Source organism: Pan paniscus, chromosome 2 (genome assembly GCF_029289425.2).
Source record: "Pan paniscus chromosome 2, NHGRI_mPanPan1-v2.0_pri, whole genome shotgun sequence".
NCBI classification, from domain to species: domain Eukaryota; kingdom Metazoa; phylum Chordata; class Mammalia; order Primates; family Hominidae; genus Pan; species Pan paniscus.
The window spans coordinates 181,844,520-181,870,781 of NC_085926.1; the positions used below are offsets into that span (position 1 = coordinate 181,844,520).

A 26,262-nucleotide genomic window follows, 5' to 3' on the forward strand; every position below is an offset into this window, starting at 1 on the left:
CATGCTGACCTCCAGTACAGATGCTCACTACGTGTTTTCCTTCCAGACCCCTCCTGCAGAATGCCAAAGCCTGCCCACTTCCCACACTCACAGCGCCGCACGTATCTAGGAGTAGAGACTGTCACAGGCTTACATTGCTACTGTCAGAAAAGAGTATCTAAAGTTTCATCTACCGCAGAGAACATCTTCTTGCCAAGAAACTCTCATGTCTTCAAAGCCTTGCCTTGGAACTTGAGAGTTCAAACAACCAAAGGAACAGGCTTGCATGGAAGTGAAGGGTATCTCCCTGAGAAACAACCCGTGGGAAGAGAACAAGACACTTTCCTCCCACTCATTCCCAGAGACCCCTGAGTTATGTTAAAAGAAAAATAATCTTTTTTTTGAGATGGAGTCTCGATCTGTTGCCCAGATAGGAGTGCAGTGGCACGATCTCGACTCACTGCAACCTCCACCTCCCAGGTTCAAGAGATTCTGATGCCTCAGCCTCCCAAGTAGCTGAAATTACAGGCATGTGCCACCATGCCCGGCTAATTTTTGTATTTTTTTGTAGAGATGGGGTTTCACCATGTTGGCCAGGCTGGTCTTGAGCTCCTGGGCTCAAGTGATCTGCCTGCCTCAGCCTCCCAAAGTGCTGGGATTACAGGCGTGAGCCACCGCACCCAGCTGAAGAATGAACTCTTGAAGAGGGAAATGTTTCTGAAATTAAGATGTAAAACACTGATCATAATAAATCACAGCCCAGATTTTCCCGTAAGACTTTGAATCCACTTTTTTTTTTTTTTTTTTTTTTTGGTGAGATGGAGTCTCGCTGTGTCGCCCAGGCTGGAGTGCAGTGGTGCAATCTCGGCTCATTGCAAGCTCCACCTCCTGAGTTCACGCCATTTTCCTGCCTCAGCTTCCCGAGTAGCTGGGACTACAGGTGCCCGCCACCACGCCTGGCTAATTTTTTGTATTTTTAGTAGAGACAGGGTTTCACTATGTTAGCCAGGATGTCTAGATCTCCTGACCTCGTGATCCACCCGCCTCAGCCTCCCAAAGTGCTGGGATTACAGGTGTGAGCCACCTTCTAACAATCCTCTTAAGCCAGTGATCTTCTCTACAGAATGCTATACCAGTTGGATTCACAGTATGATTTAAAATATATTTATCTTAATTTAAAAAAATTTTAAACATTACAAAATCTTTAGAGAAAAGATAGCTTTTAGGGTCAGGACCTTCCTTAGTTACTGAGAACCCCCCAGCTATCTTAAAGTTTGCAGGTGCTATTAAATATCATACATAATCCCTCTCCCCAAGAACAAACCCTTTCTCTCTTAGATTCTAAACTTCTAAGCTCTCCCTTAAGCCCCCGTCTCCCATTCATCCCTGATCCTATCTTCCCCGAAGTGTCATGATTCTAAACTTCTGAGATAATCTTCACTCTCGAGTAACCTTAGGTGTGGCCCCCGCTTGCTGAAATGGCTGCTGGTTTCATTTGTTCAAAGCCTTCCTGAGAGATTGAGCTAAGAGTAACATGCCAAACATTTTGATCACCTTCATAGAGTAAAACCACATGCCGACAGAATTTCCATCATTTCTCTCCCCTAAAGAGTTATTCAAAGGATGAAGGTCTTTTAGGCCTCAATGAACTATTAAGAAACATGCCAGTACCTACTGGTTTTCACAGCTCCAGCCCCATGTTTCCTTCCTACTCCCCGCAGCCTTACCCTCCCTTCTACCAGGAGAGTTTCGGCTTCAGATCACTCTGCCCTGACGTGCTAAGAGGCAGAGAAGGGCCTCCCCATACTTGAACTTGTATCTACTTGAATTTGCACCTGTCAGAACAACAGAATCTTAGATATAACATAAACCTATAACCATATAAACCTATAAACCATAAGCCTCAACTTTATCACAGGACACTAACCATGAAAACACTATTCATTCACTAGAAGAATCAAATCAGAATGAATCTGTTGAGAACAGAAGAGGGGACTACTCACACTGTTGCCAGATAAATATAAGATGCCCAGTTAAATTAATTAATTAATGTATTTATTTATTTTTTGAGACAGGATCTCATTCTGTCACCCAGGCTGGAATGCAGTGGCGCAATCTCGGCTCACTGCAACCTCTGCCTCCCAGGTTCATGCCATTCTCCTGTCTCAGCCCTCCCGAGTAGCTGGGATTACAGGTGCCCACCACCACACCCAGCTAATTTTTGTATTTTTAGTAGAGACGGGGTTTCATAATGTTGGCCAGGCTGGTCTCGAACTCCTGGCCTCAAGAGATCCACCTGCTCAGCCTCCCAAAGTGCTTAGGATTACAGGCGTGAGCCACCATGCCGGGCCCCCGTTAAATTTAATTCCAGAAAAACAATAATAATTTTTCAGTATAAGTATATTCCATGCAGTATTTCACTGGGTGTCCTGTGTCTGTATTTGCTAGAGCAAGCCACCCTATTCCACTGGTGACAATCAGTGCAGCTTCACACTGCCTTTCTACAGGTTATCAAATCAATAAATTACAGGTTACATAAATAAATTTTATATCTCTTTTCCTATTCTTTATGCATACTACCCAACAGGAAGCAACAAGTTCTCCTGCCAGATGCACTTGCAGGGTAGGTGAAATAGAGAAAAGACTATACTTGCAAATCTGTCAGATCTCCAACTCCAATTTAAAAAAGAAAGAAAGAAAATGATGTAAAACAAGACACAGGGTGAAAAGCAGGGCTCTGCAACATCGTCAGTGAGTTTCAAGGTCTGTAAAATGAATCAAAGAAGCAAGTCTCATCCTTGTTATTCTATATTCCATCTTCTAAAAATGATGGGAGGGCAGATGCTTTTGGGGAGATACAATCCCAGGAACAGTTCTGTTGTTTTCAAAAGGCTGCCTTAGATGGTCCCCCAAGATTGAGGCAAACTTCCTTTAACGTACTCAGAAACATAATAAACAGTTGCCTTACACCTAAAAAACAGCCCCCCAACCCTCATAAAGTCAATGTAATTCTAATTAATAGACATCTGAAGATAAGAAGAAAGAACCGGCTTAGAGTTCGGGAGGAATTAAGTAATAAACACTCGTTATCTTTTTTTTTCTGAGACAGAGTCTCGCTGTGTTGCCCAGGCTGGAGTGCAGTGGCGCGATCTCGACTCATGGCAACCCCTACCTCCCAGGTTCAAGCGATTCTCCTGCCTCAGCCTCCCGAGTAGCTGGGACTACAGGCACACACCACCACACCTGGCTAATTTTTTGGATTTTTAGTAGAGACAGGGTTTCACCATGTTGGCCAGGCTGGTCTTGAACTCCTGACCTCAAGTGATCCAACCACCTGAGCCTCCCAAACTGTTGGGATTACAGGCGTGAGCCACCAAGGCTGGCCATAAATACTTGTTATCTTGTGCCAAGCATCTAATTAAAAAAAGAATAACAAGGAAAAAAAGAGACTGAGACCACCAAGAGAAGTAAGATAGAAGGGGTCTAAAGTCTCATGGGGCATCAAATAGAGCTGTGGGTGGTGCTGCTTCTACTATTAATTCTGAGGCTTCCTGGAGAGAGGAGGGACCTATGATGTGAAAGCCACCTGCTAATCCAAGTCCTCACTAATAAGCAGGAGATGAGAGCCCTCGAAAAACAAGGGGAGGACCAACCTACACTACATGCCCTTACTTTATCCAAAGTGCTACGAAATCCATTCACTAACAAGAATATAGAAATGAACAGCAGGGAGAACTTATGGTCAAACATTTGCTTTCATCCACGACTGGTTATTGCGGATTCAGCAAAATAAAGCTCTGAGTCCCATTAGGCCATTTTTTTTCATATGACTCAGCTCTTGGTTTTCTAAGAAGTGGCCATGTTGGGGTGGGGGAGGGGCACATTCAAAGACTAGCTTTCTTCCTTTCTCTCTTCTCTCCTTCCTTCTTTCTCTCTCTTCCCTCCCTCCCTTCCTTTTTCTTTCTTCTCTTTTTGTAAGAAACAAACAAACAACAACAACAAAAAAAACAAAAACACAGATAAGAGTCTCATTCTGTTGCCCAGGCTGGAGTGCAGTGCCATGATCATAACTCACTGCAGGCTCGACCTCCTGGGCTCAAGCAATCTTCCCACCTCAGCCCCCCGGGTAGCTAGGACTGTGGGCGCACACCACTGCACCTGGCTATTTTTTTATTTTTTTGTAGAGACGGGGTCTTGCTGTGTTGCCCAGGCTGGTCTTGAACTCCTGGGCTCAAGTGAGCCACCTGCCTCAGCCTCCCAAAGAGCTGGGATTACAGGCGTGAGCCACCACACCCAGCCAGGACTAGCTTTCTTGACCAAATAAAAGTCACCCGGTCAACTGTAAACAAGTAGAATACAAACAAATCTCAGGAACTGAGTTTCCATGTTTCTTAAGAAGAAAATCCAATTTGTTTTCTCCTGAACCTCCAAGATGATTATATTCATCCCTCAAACATGTGAGCTTCAAGCCTTCACATCACCAAAATTGCTTTCTTATTCCTCTCACTGGCCAATAAAGACAAGCAGGGACATAGGAGCTAATCTATGCAGTGGCAACATCAAGGAATTCCAGCCCACATGGCATCCCTTTTTTTTGTTAAGTATTAACCACTATCAAATATCTATTTCTCTCCACCCTCCCAAATATACTCCCTTTTGTATCATGTATGTGTAGTATCCTGAAGGAACAAAGAACACAGCCAAGGTATGATCAACTAACCACCTGCAAGAAAAGAAGCTGAGACTTACTTAACTGCACTTCTCAACATGACCTAGTTTTATGACTATTTCCATGTAACTGCTTTCCCTGCATCGTGAGTAGCACCACAGGGCAGGAAAAAGAAAGTATCAAAAAGGATTCAGCATGTCAATCAATCAAAGTGACAGTAGCAAAGATCAAGGGGAAGATGCCCCACAGTGCTGGTCTTCTAGGTTTAAGCCACTTCAAGGCCCAGTGAGTTGCGACACATCCATGTCAGGCCCAGGTGGAAGGGGCTAGCTCTAAAGGGGAACTCTGCAATCCTGGGAGCCCAGATCATGGCCGTCCACAAAAGGTAAAAATTCACATTAATTAAAAAAGGTGACAAGTCTCATCCCTCAATTCAGTCTCCTCCACTGCCCCCTTTTTCTTACCAACTTGCCAAAAGGCCAAAGCCAAGCTTAAGCCCAGTGAGGCCAGCCTGGGTGGCCCCTTGAACAGAGCCAGCAGTTAGTTGTGTGGGGAGGGCTCCTGACACGGGGGCAGGGGAAGGAGCCACTTACCTTAAATCTGTCAACAGCCACTGAGGCTTCTGAGAGGGACTTTACTGAAAACGGTGTTACTTTCAAAGCAAAAGTCATGGAATTGAAGACTGTCACCACTGTGAAAGCCTGAAAATAGGAGAAGAGAAGAAACTGTGCCTAATGATGCTATGCAACTGAAGTAACCTGACACCATGAATTTCCTCTCAGGCGCTAGGAAGGCTGCAACTTCACTGTCAGCTGTTATTACAAGTCAATTACTTTTTTTTTTTTTTTTTGAGACGGAGTCTCGCTCTGTCGCCCAGGCTGGAGTGCAGTGACACGATCTCGGCTCACTGCAACTTCCACCTCCCAGGTTCAAGCAATTCTCCTGCCTCAGCCTCCCGAGTAGCTGGGATTACAGGCATGCACCACTATGCCCAGCTAATTTTTGCATTTTTAGTAGAGACGGGGTTTCACCATGTTGGCCAGGCTGGTCTCAAACTCCTGACCTCAAGTGATCCGCCCGCCTCGGCCTCCCAAAGTGCTGGGATTACAGGCGTGAGCCACCATGCCTGGCCACATTTTTTTTAAGTAGAGTTTTTGAGACCTTCAATTAAAATTGTCAGTAAATATGAACCACAGGATGATCTGTAATTTCAGAATTAAACTCAAACTTATGTTGACTAAAAACAACTCATACACTATTTGTGCATAAGGGCTGGCTCCCCACTCTTCTGCTTCTCAGCTTAATCCCATGAATGAAAAAATACCTACTAATTCTTGGGGGAACCTCCAGGTCCAGTAAGGAGAGGAGCAGAGCATCATCTCCATATGTGGTATTTTTGTTTGTTTGTTTGTTTGTTTTGTTTTGAGATGGAGTCTTGCTCTGTCCCCCAGGCTGGAGTGCAATGGCATGATCTTGGCTCACTGTAACCTCCGCCACCTGGGTTCAAGTGATTTTCCTGCCTCAGCCTCCAGCAAATGTGGTATTTCTAAAATGTTCCCCATCCCTGAGGGTTCCCTGACCTGTGCTGCTGTCAGATCGAAGCCCAGGGTCATATGAACAGAGAAGGTCACCACGCTGGCAATCACCACCACAATGGGAGCCACACCCACAGTGATGCTCTGGAAGTACCCGGCTTTTTCCAATATCCGACGCTCCTCCTCGCGGATTTCTATGAATAAAAAGCAAGCCAATTTCAAAGCAAGTTAAAAGAAGCCTAGGGATGTTGTTCCTCCACCTCCAAACAAGACTCTGTAGGTCTCCAGCCACCCTTCAACACCTATGACTATCAACTCTACCACTAAAGCTGGTATAAAAGGCTGAGGTTTGAAATGGATCAAGTGACAGGAATGAATCTAACAGAAAGCAGTCACTATATATGAACTCAATCATCATCTTCTACGATACCTTTTTCTGATTCTTCTTGTAAATTTCTTAGGTTGAGAAGGAATGAACACATTAATTGTATCTATAATTGGCAGTTGTGTTTGCTTACCTGGTTGTTGTTGACTTTTTGCCTAAGGAATTAATAGGAAAGACAACACAATGGCACTGGAGAATTAAAAAGGGAGGGACTAAGAGGCCAGGCGCGGTGGCTCATGCCTATAATCCCAGTACTTTGGGAGGCCCAAAGCAGGGGGAATCACCTGAGGTCAGGTGTTCGAGACCAGCCTGGCCAACACGGCAAAACCCCGTCCCTGCTAAAAATACAAAAATTAGCCGGGTGTGGTAGTACACGCCTATGATCCCAGCTACTTGGGAGGCTGAGGCCGGAGAATTGCCTGAACCTGGGAGGTGGAAGTTGCAGTGCACCGAGATTGCACCGCTGTATTCCAGACTGGGTGACAAAGCCAGACCTTGTCTCAAAAAAAAAAAAAAAAAAAAAAAAAGGGGCAGTGGGGAGGGAACTAACATTTCCCAGAGTGCCTGCTGTATGTTGGCAGTGGGATAGAAGCTTCCATATAAAAATGCAGTAATGACAACCGGAAGAAGATAGGTGAAATACAATTTCTATAGGCAGAATGATTTTTCTTAAATATTTGCAAAATCAACCCCCATATTAGCAAAGCAACCATAGTGTACTGAAGACCATGGAGCAGGAAGCAGAACAATAAGATACTTTTTTTTCAGACGAGGTCTCGCTCTGCTGCTCAGGCTGGAGTGCAGTGGCACAATCACGGCTCACTGCAGCCTCGACCTCCATGGCTCAAGTGATCCTCCCATCTTAGCCTCCCAAGTAGCTGGGACCACAGATGTGCACTACCATGCCCAGTTAAGTTTTATTTTTTGTAGAGAGGAGGTCTCAGTACGTTGCCCAGGCTGGTCTTGAACTCCTGGGCTCTAGTGATCCTGTCTCTCCTTCCAAAGCGTGGAGACTAAAGGCATGAGCCACCTCGCCCGGCCAATACTTTTTTTTTTTTAAGACGGGAGTCTCACTCTGTTGCCGAGGCTGGAGTGCAGTGGTGTGATCTCAGCTCACTGCAACCTCTGCCTCCTGGGTTCAAGTGATCCTCCTGCCTCGGCCTCTTGAGTAGCTAGGATTACAGGCTGTGCCACCACGCCTAGCTAATTTTTGTATTTTTAGTAGAGACGGGGTTTTGCCATTTTGGCCAGGCTGCTCTTGAACTCCTGACCTTAGGTGATCTACTCGCCTAGGCCTCCCGAAGTGCTGGGATTACAGGCATGTACCACTGCACCTGGCAAATACTTAATTCTTCTAAGAGGCTATACACTGACCTTAAAGGTATTACCACTGCCTAAGGCATTGGGAACTATCTTCACAGCTAGCTTGTAAGTCACATAAAAACACTGAACTCCTTACTTTAACATGTATTATACACCTTGGCCATGTCTATAATGAGTAAGAACACTCTTTTCAAATTAATACATATAGGTAAAGATAACCAGTCAGGGGCTGATGGATGAGGGAAATTTCAGAAAAAAGATCATAAAACTATAGAATCAGAGAGCCAGAAGGGACCAGTGGCAGCCATCCTGCCATCAACCTGCTGGCAGATGTCCATTCAGAATCCATTTGTTCCACTCTAGTAGAAACAAACTCACTGCTTAACAAGGCAGCCCCGTCCACTGCTGGGCACCTCTTGAGTGCTCATCTCCTCTGGATGCTTCTTAGCTTAACAGCCCTCATAAATCAAATGTAGATCCCAGAATTGGACATCATGTTCCTGAAGGTTACTCAATGAAAGGAAAACAACAGCTGCCTTGCTCTGAACACTGATTTTTTTTTTTTTTTTTTTTTTTTGAGACAGTCTCGCTGCGACACCCAGGCTGGAGTGTAATGGCGTGATCTCAGCTCACTGCAACCTCCGCCTCCTGGGTTCAAGCGATTCTCCTGTCTCTGCCTCACGAGTAGCTGGGATTACAGGCATGCACCACCACACCCAGCTAATTTTTGTATTTTTAGTACAGACGGGGTTTCACTATATTGGCCAGGCTGGTCTTGAACTCCTGAACTCAGGTGATCCACGTAATTCAGCCTCCCAAACTGCTGGGATTACAGGCGTGAGCCACTGGCGCCTGGCCTGAACACTGTATTTCTACTCCAACTATAATGCATTGACTGTTTCACAGCACTGGACTCAGCTCCCGATGAGGTTATGGTCCACCAACAGCCCCATCTCTTTTATTTAAATTAAGTATCTATGTGTTTGTTTTTAATTATCTCCTACTTAAATTTCACCTGTTTCAAGGCACACTGGTTCAATTTGTGTTGAGATCTTTCTGAATGCCCCATCTGTGCCATTTCTCCTAGCTTTGTGGGCACTTACACGTTTGACAGAGCTAGGACCAGCATCCAGCCATCCTGACTCCCAGTTTACCTCAAGGGCCACAAACTATTTCCCGTGAAACCACAGAGTAGAGTGGGCAAAGGTGGTGCTCTCAGTAGTAATTTGATATTGTCTTCTGTGAAAGCCTCATGACCAGGCCGGAAAATCATGGGCAGAATGAGAATATACACAGGGGGCTTCGAAACTGGATTATTCCTAACTAGCTGTGTTTTAACTGGGAAAAATCAACATTTTCCCAGGTCTCAATTTCCTCATCAGTGAGATGAGGTTATGGGTTCAAACCTCTAAGATCCCTTTTGAACACAAAGATTCTATGATATTATGTCCTACGATACTAGACACTAGTCCTAGTACGTAATGTGCTCAGAAAGCGAAGTGTATGAATTATAAGACCCAAAGAATCCAAGGTCCTTCTACCACATGCACATACAAAATCTTTAAACTCACTTTGAACACTCTGAGAAAATGCTTTGACCCAGGCATACATTTTGATAAATTTAATGTAAGTAAGAACTTCATTCATCTTCTGGACACGTTCATCCGTGGCGGCCACGCATTTTCTCCTGAAATATGCTGTGAGCCGTGATGCAAACATCTGAAAGGAAAAGCGATGCCATGCCAAATTAAAGCTCATTCAAACTTGAGAACTACCTAATCTGCTTAAGGTCATTCTCAATAAAATGAGCATATAATCCTGCTTGCTAGGATGGGCCAAATGTTATGTAATTGTACTGTCTTTAATAAAAGTGACCTATTGAATTGTAATAAAATATTACTGAATTCTTATCTCTTTATAAGGCAATGAAGACAAGAAAGTATTTATTCTCAATAGTGACCACAGAGACTGAGTGCTTCCAAAGGGGAGGCAGGAGGGCCCCATCACTTAGCACCAACTCCAACGCAGTGACTCAAACACTCCTATGTCAAGTGGGACAGGGTTCACCAGCTGACCTTCTCATTCAGACTCTCTTTCATGCAAGTGACACCTTACCTCCTCTCAAGTCAAAATTCTGTCCCTATAGAGCAAGCACTATCTAGCTCTAGATTGAACCTGCTTTGAGGAAATTTCCAATCAGAGCTGTGAGACCTCAGCAATGCCTACTATAACCCAATGGAAGTAACTCATCTCCTAAGGAGAAGCTGCCAGGATTCAGCTGGGAGGCTTACTCACCATTGCTGGGTAAAAGAGGATAAAAACAGCTGATCCCAGGAAGCCTGTTGGTCCCAGAATAATTACATTATAAATCATGCCTAAGATGGCAACAACGGGTCCTCCAGCCAGCAGGCTGCCAACGGCTGCTGCCTCAAACATTCTCTGCCCGTCGTTGGAGCAAATGTTGATGAGCTATAAGATACAAAGAGTAGTGAGGGGACCCTGCAAGGACACGGTTCATTTGTCTCAGGAGGAAGATAAAGGATAAGGCAGGGCCCTAGAGGAATGAACCTCAAGCTAGGAAGTTGCTCTCTGCTGTGAAGCAAACACCCCTCACTCACCTCACCCAGGGATTTCTCTTTAATGTTCTTTAACTTAAGAATCTTCTTAAATGCCATGGTTAGGATGGCCCCCCGCAAGCGGACACCGGTTCGGTAATTCAATGCCCAAGTCAGTGCAAGCGACCAAGACCGCACGATTTCCGTCAGGAGGAGGCCCAGGACTAACAACAAGCTGTACTGCAGGTTAGACTCTGTTGCCTGGGTATACTCCAAGAGGTGTTTCACCATGAAGGCCTACAGGGAGAGACACACACCACTGTCAACATCTCCACGGCACTCACACACAATGCCATAGTTTTATGTTAAGTTAGAAAGAGTAGGCAGCTCCACTCAGGGACCAGTGCGCAAGCAAAGCAAAACTTTGGAGGACCCAATTATTACAAGCTGCCTGCAGTAACTTACTCAGGGCATTCTGCAGGAGCTAGGTCTAATTGCAAACTTTCTTCCTTACAGGACATCATCAAAACCATTACTCTTTCTAATGTAACATAAACCTATCAATGAGCTGAAATTAACTCTAAACACATGGTCATTCAAAAGTATAGCTTTGACCTTATTCCAGTATCTCCACACATGGATACATTTCTTTACATGAAATTAAGACCTTTTTTTTGGATCGTTTCAAACGTGCTTATTTGATAAAAAGGAACAGTGTACCTACAGTTGTACTGGGGAAGAGTGAGAAGTGCATTTGCAAAACATTCCTGAAAATAAACATCAGCAGTTTAATAGTACAGAAGAGAGCAAACAAAGCAGGCTATCAAAAATCCAGAGACCCTCCCATGGGCCCGCCCCACTCCCGACTCCCTCCCAAAAATGAAAACATGTTACCTCAGGTAGCATATGTCTAACACCACCTGCAGAGGGAAGGCGGCCAGCCCCCAAGAACCACCGAGTGCCACCTCCAGCTGAGGTCCTGCAACGCCGGAGCACACACTCACACAAGGCACATTCAGCAACAGTATTAAATACCAGGAAGTGGGAAGGAATGTACTTTTATTGAAAATGAAAAAATATAAAAGTACCATCTTCAAAGAGCATCTCACAAACACTGTACAGCAGGTGAAGCATTGCAGTAACATACATTGAAACATACAGAGTCGAGTTATACAGGACTAGCCATCTAACAGGTCATCTGGTCTCCGACGGTTGTTTAACGACACACAGTAGAAATAGAGAACAGAACCCATATCTGTTTCCAGAGTCCAAAGTAGTATATCAGGCTGACAGCACTCAATCAGTGAGGGCTCCTGAGGTTGCAATGATTCTGCAACGGAGTAGATTCTCTAGGAAAAAAGACCTTGCTGCTAAGGAAAGAGAATTAAAAACAAAACAAAACGAAAAGCTCCCCAAAGAGGTACTCTGCTCAAAATGGCTGGTGCTACTGGTGCACTAAGTTGTGAGGAATTACCTCTGCTCGGGACAGAATAAAAAATCCTAGGCCTCAAGGAAAAAGTGGTGGCATCCTTCTGGGTCTTTTCAAGTCCTTGCATCTAAAAATCAATCTTGACAAAAATAAAACAAAAAAACCACACCAAAAGAAAGCCAAACCAATCCCCCACCCTAAAGGAAGAAAAAAATTGATGTGAAGCCCATCCACCCTTCTACCCAGGTGCCTTATAGCAAAGGTGACTGCAGCTGTAAGTCAGAGCTGAATGACAGACAAAAATGGAGGCCAGACACCACGGTCTGGAGGTAGCTACGCTGAATTCCAGAACCCAGACTCTCTCTGGGTTAATTTCTTGTTTTTCCTGAGATTAAATTAATACCAGATGTCCACTAGGTCCTAGGAGATCCCCACCAATCAGATTTTTGCCAAGTCCCAGGAAATAACCTGATCAAATAGGAGACTTCAGATTCCAAGAACTACTGTATTCCACCTCTCCCCTCCCTCAGATTTTTAGGTTTATATCCATTGCTTGGGTCACCACTGTATACAGCCGGGTTGCTGGTTTACTAGCAAGAAGATTGGCTTCTTTTCCAGTATGCAATCCAAAATGTGGAACTGAGTCACAGGGCCAAAGCCCCCTTTTCCTCACGTGAAGCAACTCAGTAAGATGGCGGTGCAGTGAAGCCTGTTCCCACACACCTCGGCACTGATGGAGCAGTCTCCAAAGGAAGGCTGAAAGGACAGCAGGTGGTTGCCTTGGGCTCCTTCCTTCCCATACCTTTAGAGTGCCATTTTTCAGCACTGGGTAATAGCATCAGCGCCTCCCAGATGGGAGGAGCAGGGAAGGTAAAAGACATAGTGAATGTTTACACTATGCGAAACTTTCAAAGGGGGGGAAAAAGAGGAAACAGCAGATTAAAGAAGTTCCAACACATCGGGTTTTTAAATAACAATGACATTCCAAACCATTTTTAGGGGATAAAGAAAAAAGAGGTTTTCATGAAAAATCCAACCAAAATTTAGTTTTTAAAAAGTTACAAATGTATCATTTAAATCTAAACAAACTGGAAGAAAACTTGAGACTGTTAGCATAGCTGTCTGGCTGTGGAAAGCATTCCCAGTGAATAAACATTACCTTACCTGAACTCTTGGCGAGAGATTCTGCCCAGCTTGACTCTCTCATTCTGACCGCAGAATACAGCCATCCTGAAAATTCTAAAGAACAGCTTCTGTCACTGGTTCCACTACAGAGAGACTCCCCCCAAATCCAGATCCTGACAGCACCACGCAAGTTGCAGGTGGAGAGAGGTTGGAAGGGTGGGAAACTTACCTCTCTAAGGGTTTTACACTGTCCTTTCCCCAAAAGGCCCTCGAGCAGAGTTAGCATTCACCAAGAGAGAGCACTGCAGGAGGCGGCCTTCTCTTGCAGCTCTACGGTGCGATGCTAATTCTTTATACACAGATCATAGGTGAGGCCTGGTCTTTTAGAACTGTCTTAATCCAAAAAGGCCCCAAAGCATCTCTATAAGTGTAGCAATGTGGCTACACAGGACCACACTGTTAGAGATTCTGGTACTCCATTAACATTACTATGACCCCCGGGCACCCTGCACATACAGCGGCAGTCCCCACTGGCGTCACCAAAACCTTGGATCATCTTGGTGTATAAATGTCAGCATCAGCTGGCTGGCAGGTAAAAACAAACAGAACACAACTTGACTGTGTTTCATTTGTTCTGTGTATGGCTACCAAGGTTCGGTGAAACACAAGCGGGGACAAGAAATAAAAATGCCGTTTTATTTGGGGAGCCCGTATGTGGGCAGTCTGTCCTTACACAGGTTTCTGTAAGAACAGATTAAGCTAGTTTGAAAGTCATGCCAGATTAGAAAACTTGTAAAAATCTAAAACGAAATGTTCCTCAAAAGGATTTAAGTCCACAGACAGGAGGTTTACTCACTGCTAGTACTAATCTCAAAACCAGCCTGGTTTTTCAATTTCCAATGAAAAAGAAACATATTAGAATCGGAGTTCCAAAAAAGGAAGTGTGTATTGTTTACACTTTCAAATCTATAAAAGAGATTATGGATGAGTCCATTACTTTCTCAGCTCTAGGACAGAATCCCATGAAATAACACTGGCCTTAAGGTGCTCTTCCCTGAAAGGGCAGAGAGAAGAAAAAGCATGCTGCTGCTTTCCTGTTAAAGGAGGGCTCTTAGCTTTCCCTGGCAGCTAGAACAGTTTCCTAGAGGTTAGTACCCCAGTGTTCTGCACCATAAATGAGAGAATAAGGAATATACGGATGTTCAGGGGAGGGACTGTGAAGCCACCAAGCTGAATACGGATAGGTACCATCTTTTTCAAAAAATAAAAAATAAAAATCCCAGCAATCCATGGAATTTTTTTTAGAGGGGAGCCAATGAAGTTCTTGCATTGTCCAAATGGAATCAAGAAAGCCCATGATCACTTTATTCGCAAAGCCTGCATATGGTGCTACCCAGAGGAATGAATTCTATGAGATCAGAGCAGCCACCAGCCCTGTAGTGAAACAATGACAGAAGCTCTTCTTGGGGGAAGCTGGCTCTATGAAAATGTTTGCCATTTTGGTAAATTACATAACACAACATTTCAGTTACATGGTCCTTCTTACTTAAAACTTTTATATAAAGTATGTTAGTTGGTCAATTATTAATAATATAGAAACCCAATACCAGAAAAGTAGTGTTCTCTGCTTCAGAAAAGAGATCAAAACTTTAACAAGAGGCATCAAACGTTAAAAAAATAAAAACAAAAACAAAACTGCAAATTAGTTTTACCTAATTGCCATGCATCTTAGGCACATACTTACCAAAACCATGAACCTCCAGCTTACCCACATATGGAAAACGCACAGTACAAGCAGTACTGCTCCGATGCCTCAAGGCAAATGTGTAGAGAATAGATTTAATCAAGGTCTCAAGTGTAAGGCAGCACAGCAGGTGTAAGAAACAGGTGCCCAGGAAACAGAGTGAACGTCAAAGGCTCTCTTGTCTACTCTGCATCAGTACAGACTGGGGAAAACCACGGCTGCCACCCCAACACTTGCCACACAGTCACACTATAAGCCAAACTTAAACGGACTCCAGGTCAGACTCTAAAATCCTCGACAGTCCTCTAGTTTTCTCAGGGCTTATTTGCCACAGACCTGCCAAACATGTGATAACTGCCTCCAGGCACTTGGTATGTCCCCGGCGCTGGCTCACCAGCCCGGGCCACACAACGTGCTCTCACCCACTCATAGCACTGCAAGACACATCTGCCTGCACCGACTGTCAGTTCATGTTAACACATAACCGAGAAGCACAGTCCTGTGCAGAACTGGAGTCAGTTCCATTTCACCCCCACCCAGAAATCAAGCCAGTTCCATTTCTTCTCTGGCAACACTGCCCTTTCATCCTTCCAGCTGTTGCCAAAATCCATCGACCCCTTTCAACAGACCTGAAGGCATCTCTGAGACTGCTACCTAGCCCAAAGCTGAGCACAACCTCTGCAACAGAATAAGAGTGTTAGAGCTGGCCGTGGCCGGGCCCCTGGAGACTGTCGGAAAGGATGGTTAGAACTTACTGGTCCACTGAAGCCAGCCAGCTGCGTGATCATCAGGCACACGATGGACAGGATGAGCCTGGTGCGGCAGAAGATCCACACAACCCTTCGCAGGGAAGCAGCGTCTGGCCCAACTTCATTCAGCTCTTCTTGCCACAGTCTCTCTAGTCTTAACAAGGGCACACGTCCTCGTTACACATCTCCTCGGGGGAAAGGCACACCTAGCTCCCCGCCTGCCACCACTTTTTGTCTCCAGGTTTTGCCACCACTCACACAAGTCTCTCCTTTAAAATTACGTACATAGTCTTCACCTTCTGGGAAAAAATACCCTTCCTAGGGAACTACACATTTACCCTGTATAAGGAGCCTCCCAGGATACAGAAAATGATGAGAGCAAAAGCCTTTCTTTCCACCCAGGAAAATGATCCCTGAATGCAATTTGTGAATAAGAACTTTCTTTTTCAGGGGCCCCCAACACTTTCTGAAGGTTCCTGTGGTAAAATGTAAAGTTGTAAACTAGATTTTAATCATGACAATCAGCTACCACAAAAATGTATTCTGTCACAAGGCAGCAACATAATCTCCCTGCAGACTCAGGAAGAGAAGCGGGGCTGAGAGAGAGAGAGAAAGCCCGTGGTTAAAACAGGATCAAAGGTGAAATAGGAGATAAAGCAAAAGAGCAAAGAGAAAGTCATCCCCAGGCCACCCGCCCTCCACTGGACAGCTCGGCTCTTTAAAGACACAGAGCTGTGGACTTCACACTCCTAGCTCAGGCCCTGCCCACCCGGCATGGGGGAGATGAGGGTGGACCAGAGGCGCCTACCTTCTGCAGTTCACGTCAGAAGACTCGTGCTTGGACAGAGACCACACGTCTTCCATTGAGAGCTCCCCCTTCTTGTGGGCCACACGGGCCAGAGAAGAAAGCCACGAAAAAGTCATACAGGAAAAAAGCCCAGCATTGTCCACTGGGTGCTGGTGTCTAAGGAGAGAAAACCGAAATCACAAAGCTATCAACACGCACAGAGAGGGCAGCCCGTGTTTAATGGACACTGTTTAGTGAACACAGCTCTTAGCTAAAGACCAGTCTTCCCAGCTGATCTAATCTTAGCCTGAATGTTCTAAAATGGCTTTGATGGGCCGGGCGCGGTGGCTCACACCTGTAATCCCAGCACTTTGGGAGGCCGAGGCAGGCAGATCATGAGGTCAGGAGATTGAGACTATCCTGGCCAATATGGTGTAACCCCGTCTCTACTAAAAATACAAAAAAATTAGCTGGGCTTGGTGGTGGTGCACGCCTGTAGTCCCAGCTACTCAGGAGGCTGAGGAGGCAGGAGAATCGCTTGAACCCAGGAGGCGGAGGTTGCAGTGAGCCGAGATCATGCCACTGGCGACAGAGCAAGACTCCATCTCAAAAAAAAAAAAAAAAAAAAAAAAAAAGGCCTTTGATGCTTCACTGTCATCACTCAGCACGGCATCTTACTTGGAAGTAGTCCGGATGGGCTTCAGAGCACTCAAGCCATGATGGTACTTTCCCTTGGGATGCTCCTCATCCAGGATTCTGAGCTGAGAATGCATGGAGGCATCAAGAGAGAGGCCCTCGGCTCGGGCTGCTGTTTCCAAGGCATCTTGGCATTCCAACTGTTCCAGCAGATAGGGAGAAAGGCAGGAGCACAGTTAATACAGAAGCGAGAGGCAAACGGAACTGATGAAACAGCTCAAACTGCAAACTGGACTCATCTTAACTAAGAAATTCCAAGCAAGGGTCAGGAGGTTAAACACTAACTTTGTATGATTTGAACCCATTGGGGAACATTAAGCTAGATATTTAAAAATTTTAAACAGTTTTCTTTTTTTTTTTTTTAGCATCTTTAGGTTTTACAGAAAAACTGATCAGATAGTACAGAATGCTCCCATATACCTCTGTACCTCTCCCGTCCTCCTCATCTGTTTTTCCTATTATTAACATCTTCCATTAGTGTGGTACCTTTGTTACAATTGATGAGCCAATACAGATTCATTATTAACTGAAGTCCATAGGTTACATTAGGGTCCGCTCTTTGTTTTTTTGGGTTTTTTTGAGATAGAGTCTCGCTCTGTCACCCAGGCTGGAGTGCAGTGGCGCAATCTCGGCTCATTGCAACCTCCACCTCCCGGGTTCAAGCGATTCTCCTGCCTCAGCCTCCTGAGTAGCTGGGATTACAGGGATGTGCCACCATGCCTGGCTAATTTTTGTATTTTTAGTAGAGGTGGGGTTTCACCATGTTGGTCAGGCTGGTTTCGAACTCCTGACCTCATGATCCACCTGCCTCGGCCTCCCAAAGTGCTGGGATTACAGGCATGAGCCACCGCGCCCGGCCCTGTTTTTATTTTATTTTATTTTTGAGATGGAGTCTCGCTCTGTTGCCCAGGCCGGAATGCAGTGGCATGATCTTGGATCACTGCAATCTCAGCCTCCCCGGTTCAAGCAATTCTCATGTCTCAGCCTCCGAGTAGGGGGGTTACAGGCGTGCACCACCATGCCCAGCTAATTTTTGTATTTTTAGTAGACACGGGGTTTCACCATGTTGGCCAGGATGGTCTTGATCTCTTGACCTCGTGATCCACCCACCTCAGCCTCCCAAAGTGTTGGGATTATAGGTGTGAGCCGCCGCGCCCAGCTTATGGACCACTCTTTGTGTTCTATGTTCTAAAATTTACATTTTTATTACCAAATGTTTTATCTTCTGTTTCCCAATATGGATTGAGAGTCAATTATTTCACTACTAACTGCAAATCTGATTGCCCATTTTCTATGACAAAAATTTCCATCAGCCCCAATTAAACAGCCCTGCCACGCAGAAAGAGCCTGGATGTACACGTGCCTCCCCTGTCGCAGCAGCAGCAGGGAGAACAGAACGTGAGTTCTCATCCTGGCTGCACAGCTGAAGAGCTCTACACTTCCCTGCAGCATGCGGCAAAGGATCTCATGAGCTGAAATATAAAGTTACACGTATTTACTAACTAGAAAGCATATAAATGTTCGTTCATTAGATTAACAAAAGTGCATGCAAAAGTGCATTCTAAGTCTGACTGTGGCAGAAGAGGGTGGGTCAAGAATCTAGACACACTTATCCCCCGTTTACTCTAAAAGTAACTCAAACGTTTATGCTTTCCTGTTGTAGAAGCAGAAGCTTCATTTTCCTCAATTTCCTTATCTTCCTTTTCTGTCTTAGCAGTGAAAGTCACATTATTACAAATATTTCCAGCAATTATTGTGAAACAGTAAAAAACAGATCTCAGCTGGGCATGGTGGCTCGCGCCTGTAATCCTGACACTTTGGAAGGATCGGTTGAGCTCAGGAGTTCAAGACCACCCTGGGCAACACAGCAACACACCATCTCTACAAAAAGTAAAAAAAATCAGCCAGGCATGGTGATGCGTGCCTGCAGTACCAGCTACTTGGGAGATGGAGGCAGGAGGATGACTTCAGCCCAGGAGTTGGAGGCTGCAATGAGCTATGATCGCACCACTGCACTCCAGCCTGGGTGACAGAGCAAGACTCTGTCTCTAAAAGAAGGAAAAAAAACCCAAAAAACAAACAAAAAAAAAAAACCAAGGAGAATAGATCCCCAAATCAAGAAAAAGTTAAGTGGTTTAGCACCTAACACACCAAGCCTTATACAAAGCAGTTGATTTTTATACATCACCTCCTTTCCCACCAAAGAACAGCGGGAACTTAAACATTAACGAACTGAACGGGTAGAATTTTGTATCCAGGGGTCAGCTGGATGCCTGGGCAGATCAAACACAATAGCTTTAGTTCACAGCACAGTTAAGTATCTTTAGATAACTTCTGGTATTAGGAAAGCACATAGCCCTGCAAAGCACACTCCTTTCCTTTTGTCAAAGGCAAGTCAGACCAGTTTCAAGAGAATAATGGTACAACATGACAGGAGTCAACAACAAGAACGAACTCGCTCTTAAATGAAGTCCATATGTATAAGGTCAACACTTAATTTAGTGGTTAGGGACTACGGCACTTGATAATGAGCTGAGGACTGCCGAGATTTAAGTACATTACAAAGGTTTTTCTTACCTATGAGCTGCATATAACCACAAGGGGAAGGAAAAAACCTCCTGGATTGAGAGAGAAAGATACACTAAAAATACAAGCACACCTACTTTAAGTGAGTAGAAACTGGGAATCTGTACAGAGTAGGTACAGAATGTTACAGGGACCAGCCTTATTTGGATATCCAAAGCTTCAGAAGATGACAAAAGATCTGAAAAATGTCACTTCAAATACATTGCCAAAATGGACTATACGTTGGGCTATAAAGCAAACCTCAACAAATCTCAAGACTGACATCATGTATACATGCACTCTGACCACTTTAGGATTTAATTAGAGTTCAGTAACAAAGATTTTTAAAATATCTGAATGTTCAGAAATTATGCAATATACTTCTAAGTAATGTAAGTGAAAGAAAACATCAAACGGGCATGACAATTTGTACCTATATAATCTCAACTTCTCAGGAGGCTGAGGTGGGAGGATTGCTTGAGCTCAGGAGTTTGAGGCTGCAGTGAACTTTGATCTCACCACTACACTCCAGACTGGGCAACAGAACAAGACTCTATCTCTTTAAATTAATAAATAAAAAGAAGGCATTAAATGGAAACCAGAACATATTCCATGCTAAACAGTATGAAACTGCAATACATCAACATCTCTGGGATGCAGCTAAAACAGAGAATAAGGTGAGATTTTCATCGCTTTCAAAGCATATACGCCTGTAATCCTAGCACTTTGGGAGGCCAAGGTGGGCGGATCACGAGGTCAGGAGATCGAGACCATCCTGGCTAACACGGTGAAACCCCGTCTCTACTAAAAAAAAATACAAAAAATTAGCCGGGCGCCATGGCAGGCACCTATAGTCCCAGCTACTCGGGAGGCTGAGGCAGGAGAACGGCGTGAACCCGGGAGGCGGAGCTTGCAGTGAGCCAAGATAGCGCCACTGCACTCCGGCCTGGGCGAAAGAGCGAGACTCCGTCTCAAAAAAAAAAAAAAAAATTAAAAAATAAAAGAAGAAAAAGAGAAAAATCAATGCTTTAAGCTAGGGGTTGACAAACATTTTCTGTAAAAGGCCAGAGGTAAATATTTTCAGTTTTGTGGGCTAAGAGGCAAAATCAAAGATATTAAGTAGGTACTCCTATTACAAGAGAAAACAAATCTCCACAAAATGTTGACACAATTCAGATTATAATAATTGAGTACAATTTTTTGTAATGCAGGTCTACTGATGAGAAGAATGAAATTCTTTTATGGGGGAATAACATTTCACTTAACTGGGGTTTAAAATAGTTTTCCCTTTCATCAAAATTGATTGCAAATCTTCATCTATGAATGCTGATTTGCAATGAGAGTCTACAATTCCACTTTTGCAAATGTCTTCGTGAAGGTACTGCCAGGCTGGGCGCAGTGGCTCACACCTGTAAGCCCAGCACTTTGGGAGGCAAAGGCAGGCAGACTCCTTAGGTCAGGAGTCTGAGACCAGCCTGGTCAACATGGTGAATCCCCATCTCTACCAAAAATACAAAAATTAGCAGGGCGTGGTGGCACACACCTATAGTCCCAGATACTCAGGAGGCTGAGGTAGGAGGATCTCTTGAACCAGGGAGGCAGAGATTGCAATGAGTTAAGATTGTGCCACTGCACTCCAGCCTGGGTGACAGAGCAAGACCCTGTCTCAAAAAAAAAAAAAAAAAAAAAAGACAGGAACTTCCAAATACTGAGCTAAATCCAGGAATACACACTTTTAATTGAGCCTTTTATCTCATGGAAGACATTATAGAATTCTATTAGATTCCTCTCTTGACATTTACCTTTATCATATCATTACATGCATGCACCCCACTGCAGATTAATCACTTTCAATGGAAAGTTATGTGGAAGCAACTAAATGCCACAGTTAAATGGATTATTTCTATGTGGCAAAATATATATAACATAAAATTTGCCATTTTAGCCATTTTAAGTGTATAGAATTCAGAGGCATTAATTATATTCACAATACTATACAACCATTGCCACTATTTCCAAAATACACGGATCTTGAAATATGGAAATTTGCTTCATACATCATCGAGGTCTAAAAATCACTACTAGAACTGTAATTTCAGTTTGAAAAATATATCCACTACAAATTTGTACTGGAATGGAGATCTCACTTTTTTTTTTTTTTTTTTTTTTTGAGACAGCATCTCGCTCTGTCACCCAGGATGGAGTGCAGTGGCGCAATCTTGGCTCACTGCAATCTCCGCTTCCCGGGTTCCAGCAATTCTCTTGCCTCAGCCTCCCAAGTAGCTGGGATTACAAATGCCCACCACCAACCCGTCTAATTTTTGTATTTTTAGTAGAGATGCCATTTTGCCCAGGCTAGTCTCAAACTCCTGACTTCAAGTGGAGATCTCACTTCTTGTTTAACTTTTGATAGCACAAGAAGTATATAAAGCAGCTTGACATTATTTATGATTCAAATATTAGTTGTCATTGAAATTACTTGACCACAGTACCATTTTACATTCCCACTAGCAATGGATGAGAAATCTAGTTTCCCCACATCCTCACCAGTGCTTGGTATTGGCATTTTTTTTTACCCCCAAGATGGAGTCTTGATCTGTCGCCCAGACTGGCGTGCAGTGGTGCAATCTCGGGTCACTGCAACCTCCTCCTCCAGGGTTCAAGCAATTCTCCTGCCTCAGCCTCCTGAGTTGCTGGGATTACAGATGCCCACCACCATGCCTGGCTAATTTTTCTATTTTTAGTAGAGACGGGGTTTCACCATGTTGGTCAGGCTGGTCTCGAACTCCTAACCTAGTGATCCGCCTGCCTTGGCCTCCCAAAGTGCTGGGATTACAGGCGTGAGCCACCGCACCTGGCCAGTATTGGCATTATATTTTATTTTAGCCATTCTAATAGGTGTGGTATGGTATCTTATTGTGGTTTTAATTTGCACTACCCTAATGGTGAACGAATAATGTTTAACATCTATGTGTACTTATATGTCACCCCTACATTCTTTTTGCTGAAGTATCTGTTCAAGTCTTTTGCCCATTTTCTATGGTTTTTTTTTTTTTTTTTTTAAGACAAGGTCTTGCTCTGTTGCTCAGGCTGGGAGTGCAATGGCATGATCACGGCTCATTGCAGCCTTGAACTCCCAGGCTCAAGTGATCCTCCCACCTCCCAAGTAGCTGGGACTACGGGCACGTGCTACTACACCCAGCTAATTATTTTTATTTTGTGGAGACAGCACTATGTTGCCCAGGCCGGTCTTGAACTCCTGGGCTCAAGCGATCCTCCCACCTTGACCTCCCAAAGTGCTGAAATTACAGCTTATTTTCTAAGTGAATTTTTTTTTTTTATTATTGAGTTTAGCAAGTTCCTTATATATTCTGGATTAAAGTTCTTTGTCATATGATTTGCAAATATTTTCTCCCATTTTATGGCCATGTTTCATCCTCCTAATTAGGGCCATTCATGCAGCAAAAGTTTGTAATTTTGAAGTCTAATTTACCAATTTTTTTCTTTTACAATTGTGCTTTTAGTGTCATGCCTAAGAACTCTTCTTCCAACCCCCAGGTCATGAAGATTTTCTCCTATGTGCTCTCTTAAAAGCTTTATAGTTTTACATTTTATATTTAAATCTATGGTTCATTTTGAGTTAATTTTTGTATAAAGTGTAAGGTTTCGGCAAAGGTTCACTTTTTTGCCTACAGATGTCTGGTTGTTCCAGTACCATGTGTTGAAAAGATTACCATTTCTCCAGTGAGGTGTGCTGCACTTATGTCGAAAAGTTGGCCATGCCTGTGTGAGTCTATTTCTAGACTCTATTTCATTGATCTATTTGTCTACCCCTACATTGATACTACTGACTTGATTACTGTAGCTACAAACTAAGTCTTAAAATTGGATAGTGTGATGCCTTCAACTTTATCCTTCCTTTTCAAAATTGTTTTAGCTATTCTAGTTCTTTTGCTTTTCCAGGTGAACCAAGTTCAAGAGTTAGAAGGGGTTTTTTTGTTGTTGTTGTTTTTTTAAGACAGAGTCTCACTCTGTCGCCCAGGCTGGAGTGCAGTGGTGCGACCTAAGCTCACTGCAAGCTCCGCCTCCCGGGTTCACTCCATTCTCCTGCCTCAGCCTCCCGAGTAGCTGGGATTACAGGCACCCGCCACCACGCCCGGCTAATTTTTTGTATTTTTAGTAGAGATGGGGTTTCACCGTGTTGGCCAGGCTGGTCTCGATCTCCTGACCTCATGATCCGCCTGCCTTGGCCTCCCAAAGTGTTGGGATTACAGGCGTGAGCCACCGTGTCCGGCCAGAAGGGTTCTATAAACATCTTTGATGTTTGAGAAGCATCAGAAGAGGAAAACTTGGCATGCAATCCATCAGTATATTTACATGAGCATGGCATATTAGCATTAATAGGAAACCAGAATCTTCACAGCTTTCATCCATTCTTTCCACAAATAACTTACTGAGTGCCTCCTATCTGTAAGACTATTCCAGATGGTGGGAACCAAAAAAATGCCAGTTCCTATGTGTATAACACACTGATTTCATTTTCTTCATTTCTAAAATGCCTAGTGACAGTTTTCACTAAAACCTATTCATAGAAAACTAAATGGACTTAATATTTTTAAAATCCTCTGATTGCATGGTTTTTGTTCTTTTTACTATATGTAACTATGTCATGTTTCACCACCTCCTAGGTAGTAAGTTACTTCCTATATTGGAAAACATCAAAATCAAAGGCTCTTTTTAAAAAGATTCAAATGAAAGCTGCCAGGCAAGTCTTCATTCCCCAGGTTTCTCGTGAGTACTGCAGTGGCACTACTGATGGCAGAGACTCAGGGCTCTCCTGCTGCCTTTGGTTTTAGAACAGGCACTCAGTGCAATTTTATCCTAACAAACCCCCATAAAAGTGGTTGAAATAGCACTAATCTCAGAATTCTCATGTAACAAAGCATGGAGTAGAAATTCTCACAGTAAGAGGATGGAAAAGTCTATATTGTTGATCAAAAAGAATCAAACCTTGCTACTCTAAGCAACGAACTTTCCAAGTCACATCCTGTCCCTGTTATTCTTTCCTAAACGTTTTCCCAAATTGTCAATCTTGTTGTCATATCTTTACACATTGCCCAAGTCAGGAAAATGAAATATCTGATGGAAATACAGGATATGATATAGGATCTTCTCCTTTGAAGGAACCACTGTCCTACTCCATATTTGCACCTACCTCCTTCAGAGACAGGTCTCTCAAAACAATAAGCAACAGATATTCAGCTGTTGGCAAGAACTTTCAAATGTTAACATGAAAAATAAATAAATAAAAAATAAAAACAAGAGAAAATAATTCTCTTACTCCAACAAAACTATTTTTTCTTATGGCCTTAAAGTATGAAGATCTCCACAGGCAGAATTTTCCCACAGCTGGAAGCCATAGTAAATACAGTGATTTCAAACATGAATTTTAGAAGACAGATACAGATTTAAGTTTCAGTTTACTCATTTTTACAATGATACATGCATCTACCACATAGGGATGAGAGGAATTAATGGGATAATTAAAAGTGCTTAGCAAAATATTGGGTATATAATAAACATTCAATACATGTTAGCTATATTATCCCAATTTACCTAGCCAATAAATCTTAGGGTCTGTCTCAACGATTTCTTCTTTCCTTTAGTTTTCCCTGACTCTTTCAAGGTCGGGGAACTTCCTTCCTTCCTCCTATGTCTTCCCTGTACCTATACCACCACAGCCCAATGCTTCTGGTAAGAGCTCCTAGAGGGCAAGCTGTCTTCCTCTTGTTTATATCCCTGGCCTCTGGCATAGTAGAGAGTTTGGCACCCAGTATTCAAACGTCAATGAAAACACCTTCAAAATACCTTCTTTCCCTTACATTCTACATATCATCAATTAATGCTACATGATATACCACTGAGGCAATCTTACCCATTCCACTTCTGTTTAGATTCTCTAGCTGTTTTGCTTATTATTATTTTTGTCTGAGACAGGATTTTGCTCTGTCACCCAGGCTGGAATGCAGTGGCACAATCATAGCTCACTGCGGCTTTGACCTCCCTGGCTCAAGCAATCTCCCACCTCAGCCTCCAGAGTAGCTGGGACTACAGGCATGCACTACCACCATGTCTGGCTAATTTTTTTATTTTTTGTAGAGACGGGTTCTTACTATGTTGCCAAGGCTGGTCTTGAGCTCCTGGGCTCAAGCAATCAATCCTCCATTCTTGGCCTCGGAAAGTGCTGGGATTACAGGTATGAGTCTCCACACCCAGCTTTTGCTTATTATTAATAGTATAATATACAATTATAGTTTTATTTTTCTCCTTCTAGATTATTTAGGATAAATTCTATCCCTGGGGTTACAGGATTAAAAAAATGTAGCTCCTAGCAATTAGACTTCTACCCAGTTTGCCCCAATTAACTTTATTACAGGATATGTGCTCCAGTATTATTGCAAAAGAGAATTGCTATTAACTTTAGTACTTTCACTTCTATTTTGTGGACCTCAGGTTGTCTTGACATTAGCAAGAAATAAAGGAAGCTATAGCAATCTTCCTTGTGTACAGCCAAATCTCACGACTAGTATGCATTTATAAAGGCAAGCTTTTCTCTTAAAGGTAATTAAGAAAATTTATACAAATTTATAACAAAACAACATAGCATGTACTATGTGCCAGACACTGTTTTAAATGGTTTACAGATATTAACTAATTTAAT

General features: G+C 43.6%; 1 protein-coding gene across 2 annotated transcripts in view; it reads right to left on the reverse strand.

Annotated features, from left to right (window-relative positions):
• The window catches only part of ABCC5 (ATP binding cassette subfamily C member 5), a 99,428-nt gene that overhangs the window by 52,296 nt on the left and 20,870 nt on the right, over nt 1-26,262 (reverse strand). The window contains exons 3-10 of one of the 2 annotated variants that reach the window (XM_003831994.4): nt 16,959-17,116; nt 16,302-16,457; nt 15,500-15,647; nt 10,510-10,743; nt 10,187-10,360; nt 9,463-9,610; nt 6,229-6,377; nt 5,242-5,349 (exon numbers count right to left, since the gene is read on the reverse strand). In XM_003831994.4, coding sequence (XP_003832042.3) covers nt 5,242-5,349; nt 6,229-6,377; nt 9,463-9,610; nt 10,187-10,360; nt 10,510-10,743; nt 15,500-15,647; nt 16,302-16,457; nt 16,959-17,116 — 1,275 coding nt within the window. Of the gene's footprint in view, nt 1-5,241; nt 5,350-6,228; nt 6,378-9,462; nt 9,611-10,186; nt 10,361-10,509; nt 10,744-11,488; nt 13,115-15,499; nt 15,648-16,301; nt 16,458-16,958; nt 17,117-26,262 lie in introns of those variants that run through there. The other variant, XM_055110737.2, reaches the window with a different exon arrangement.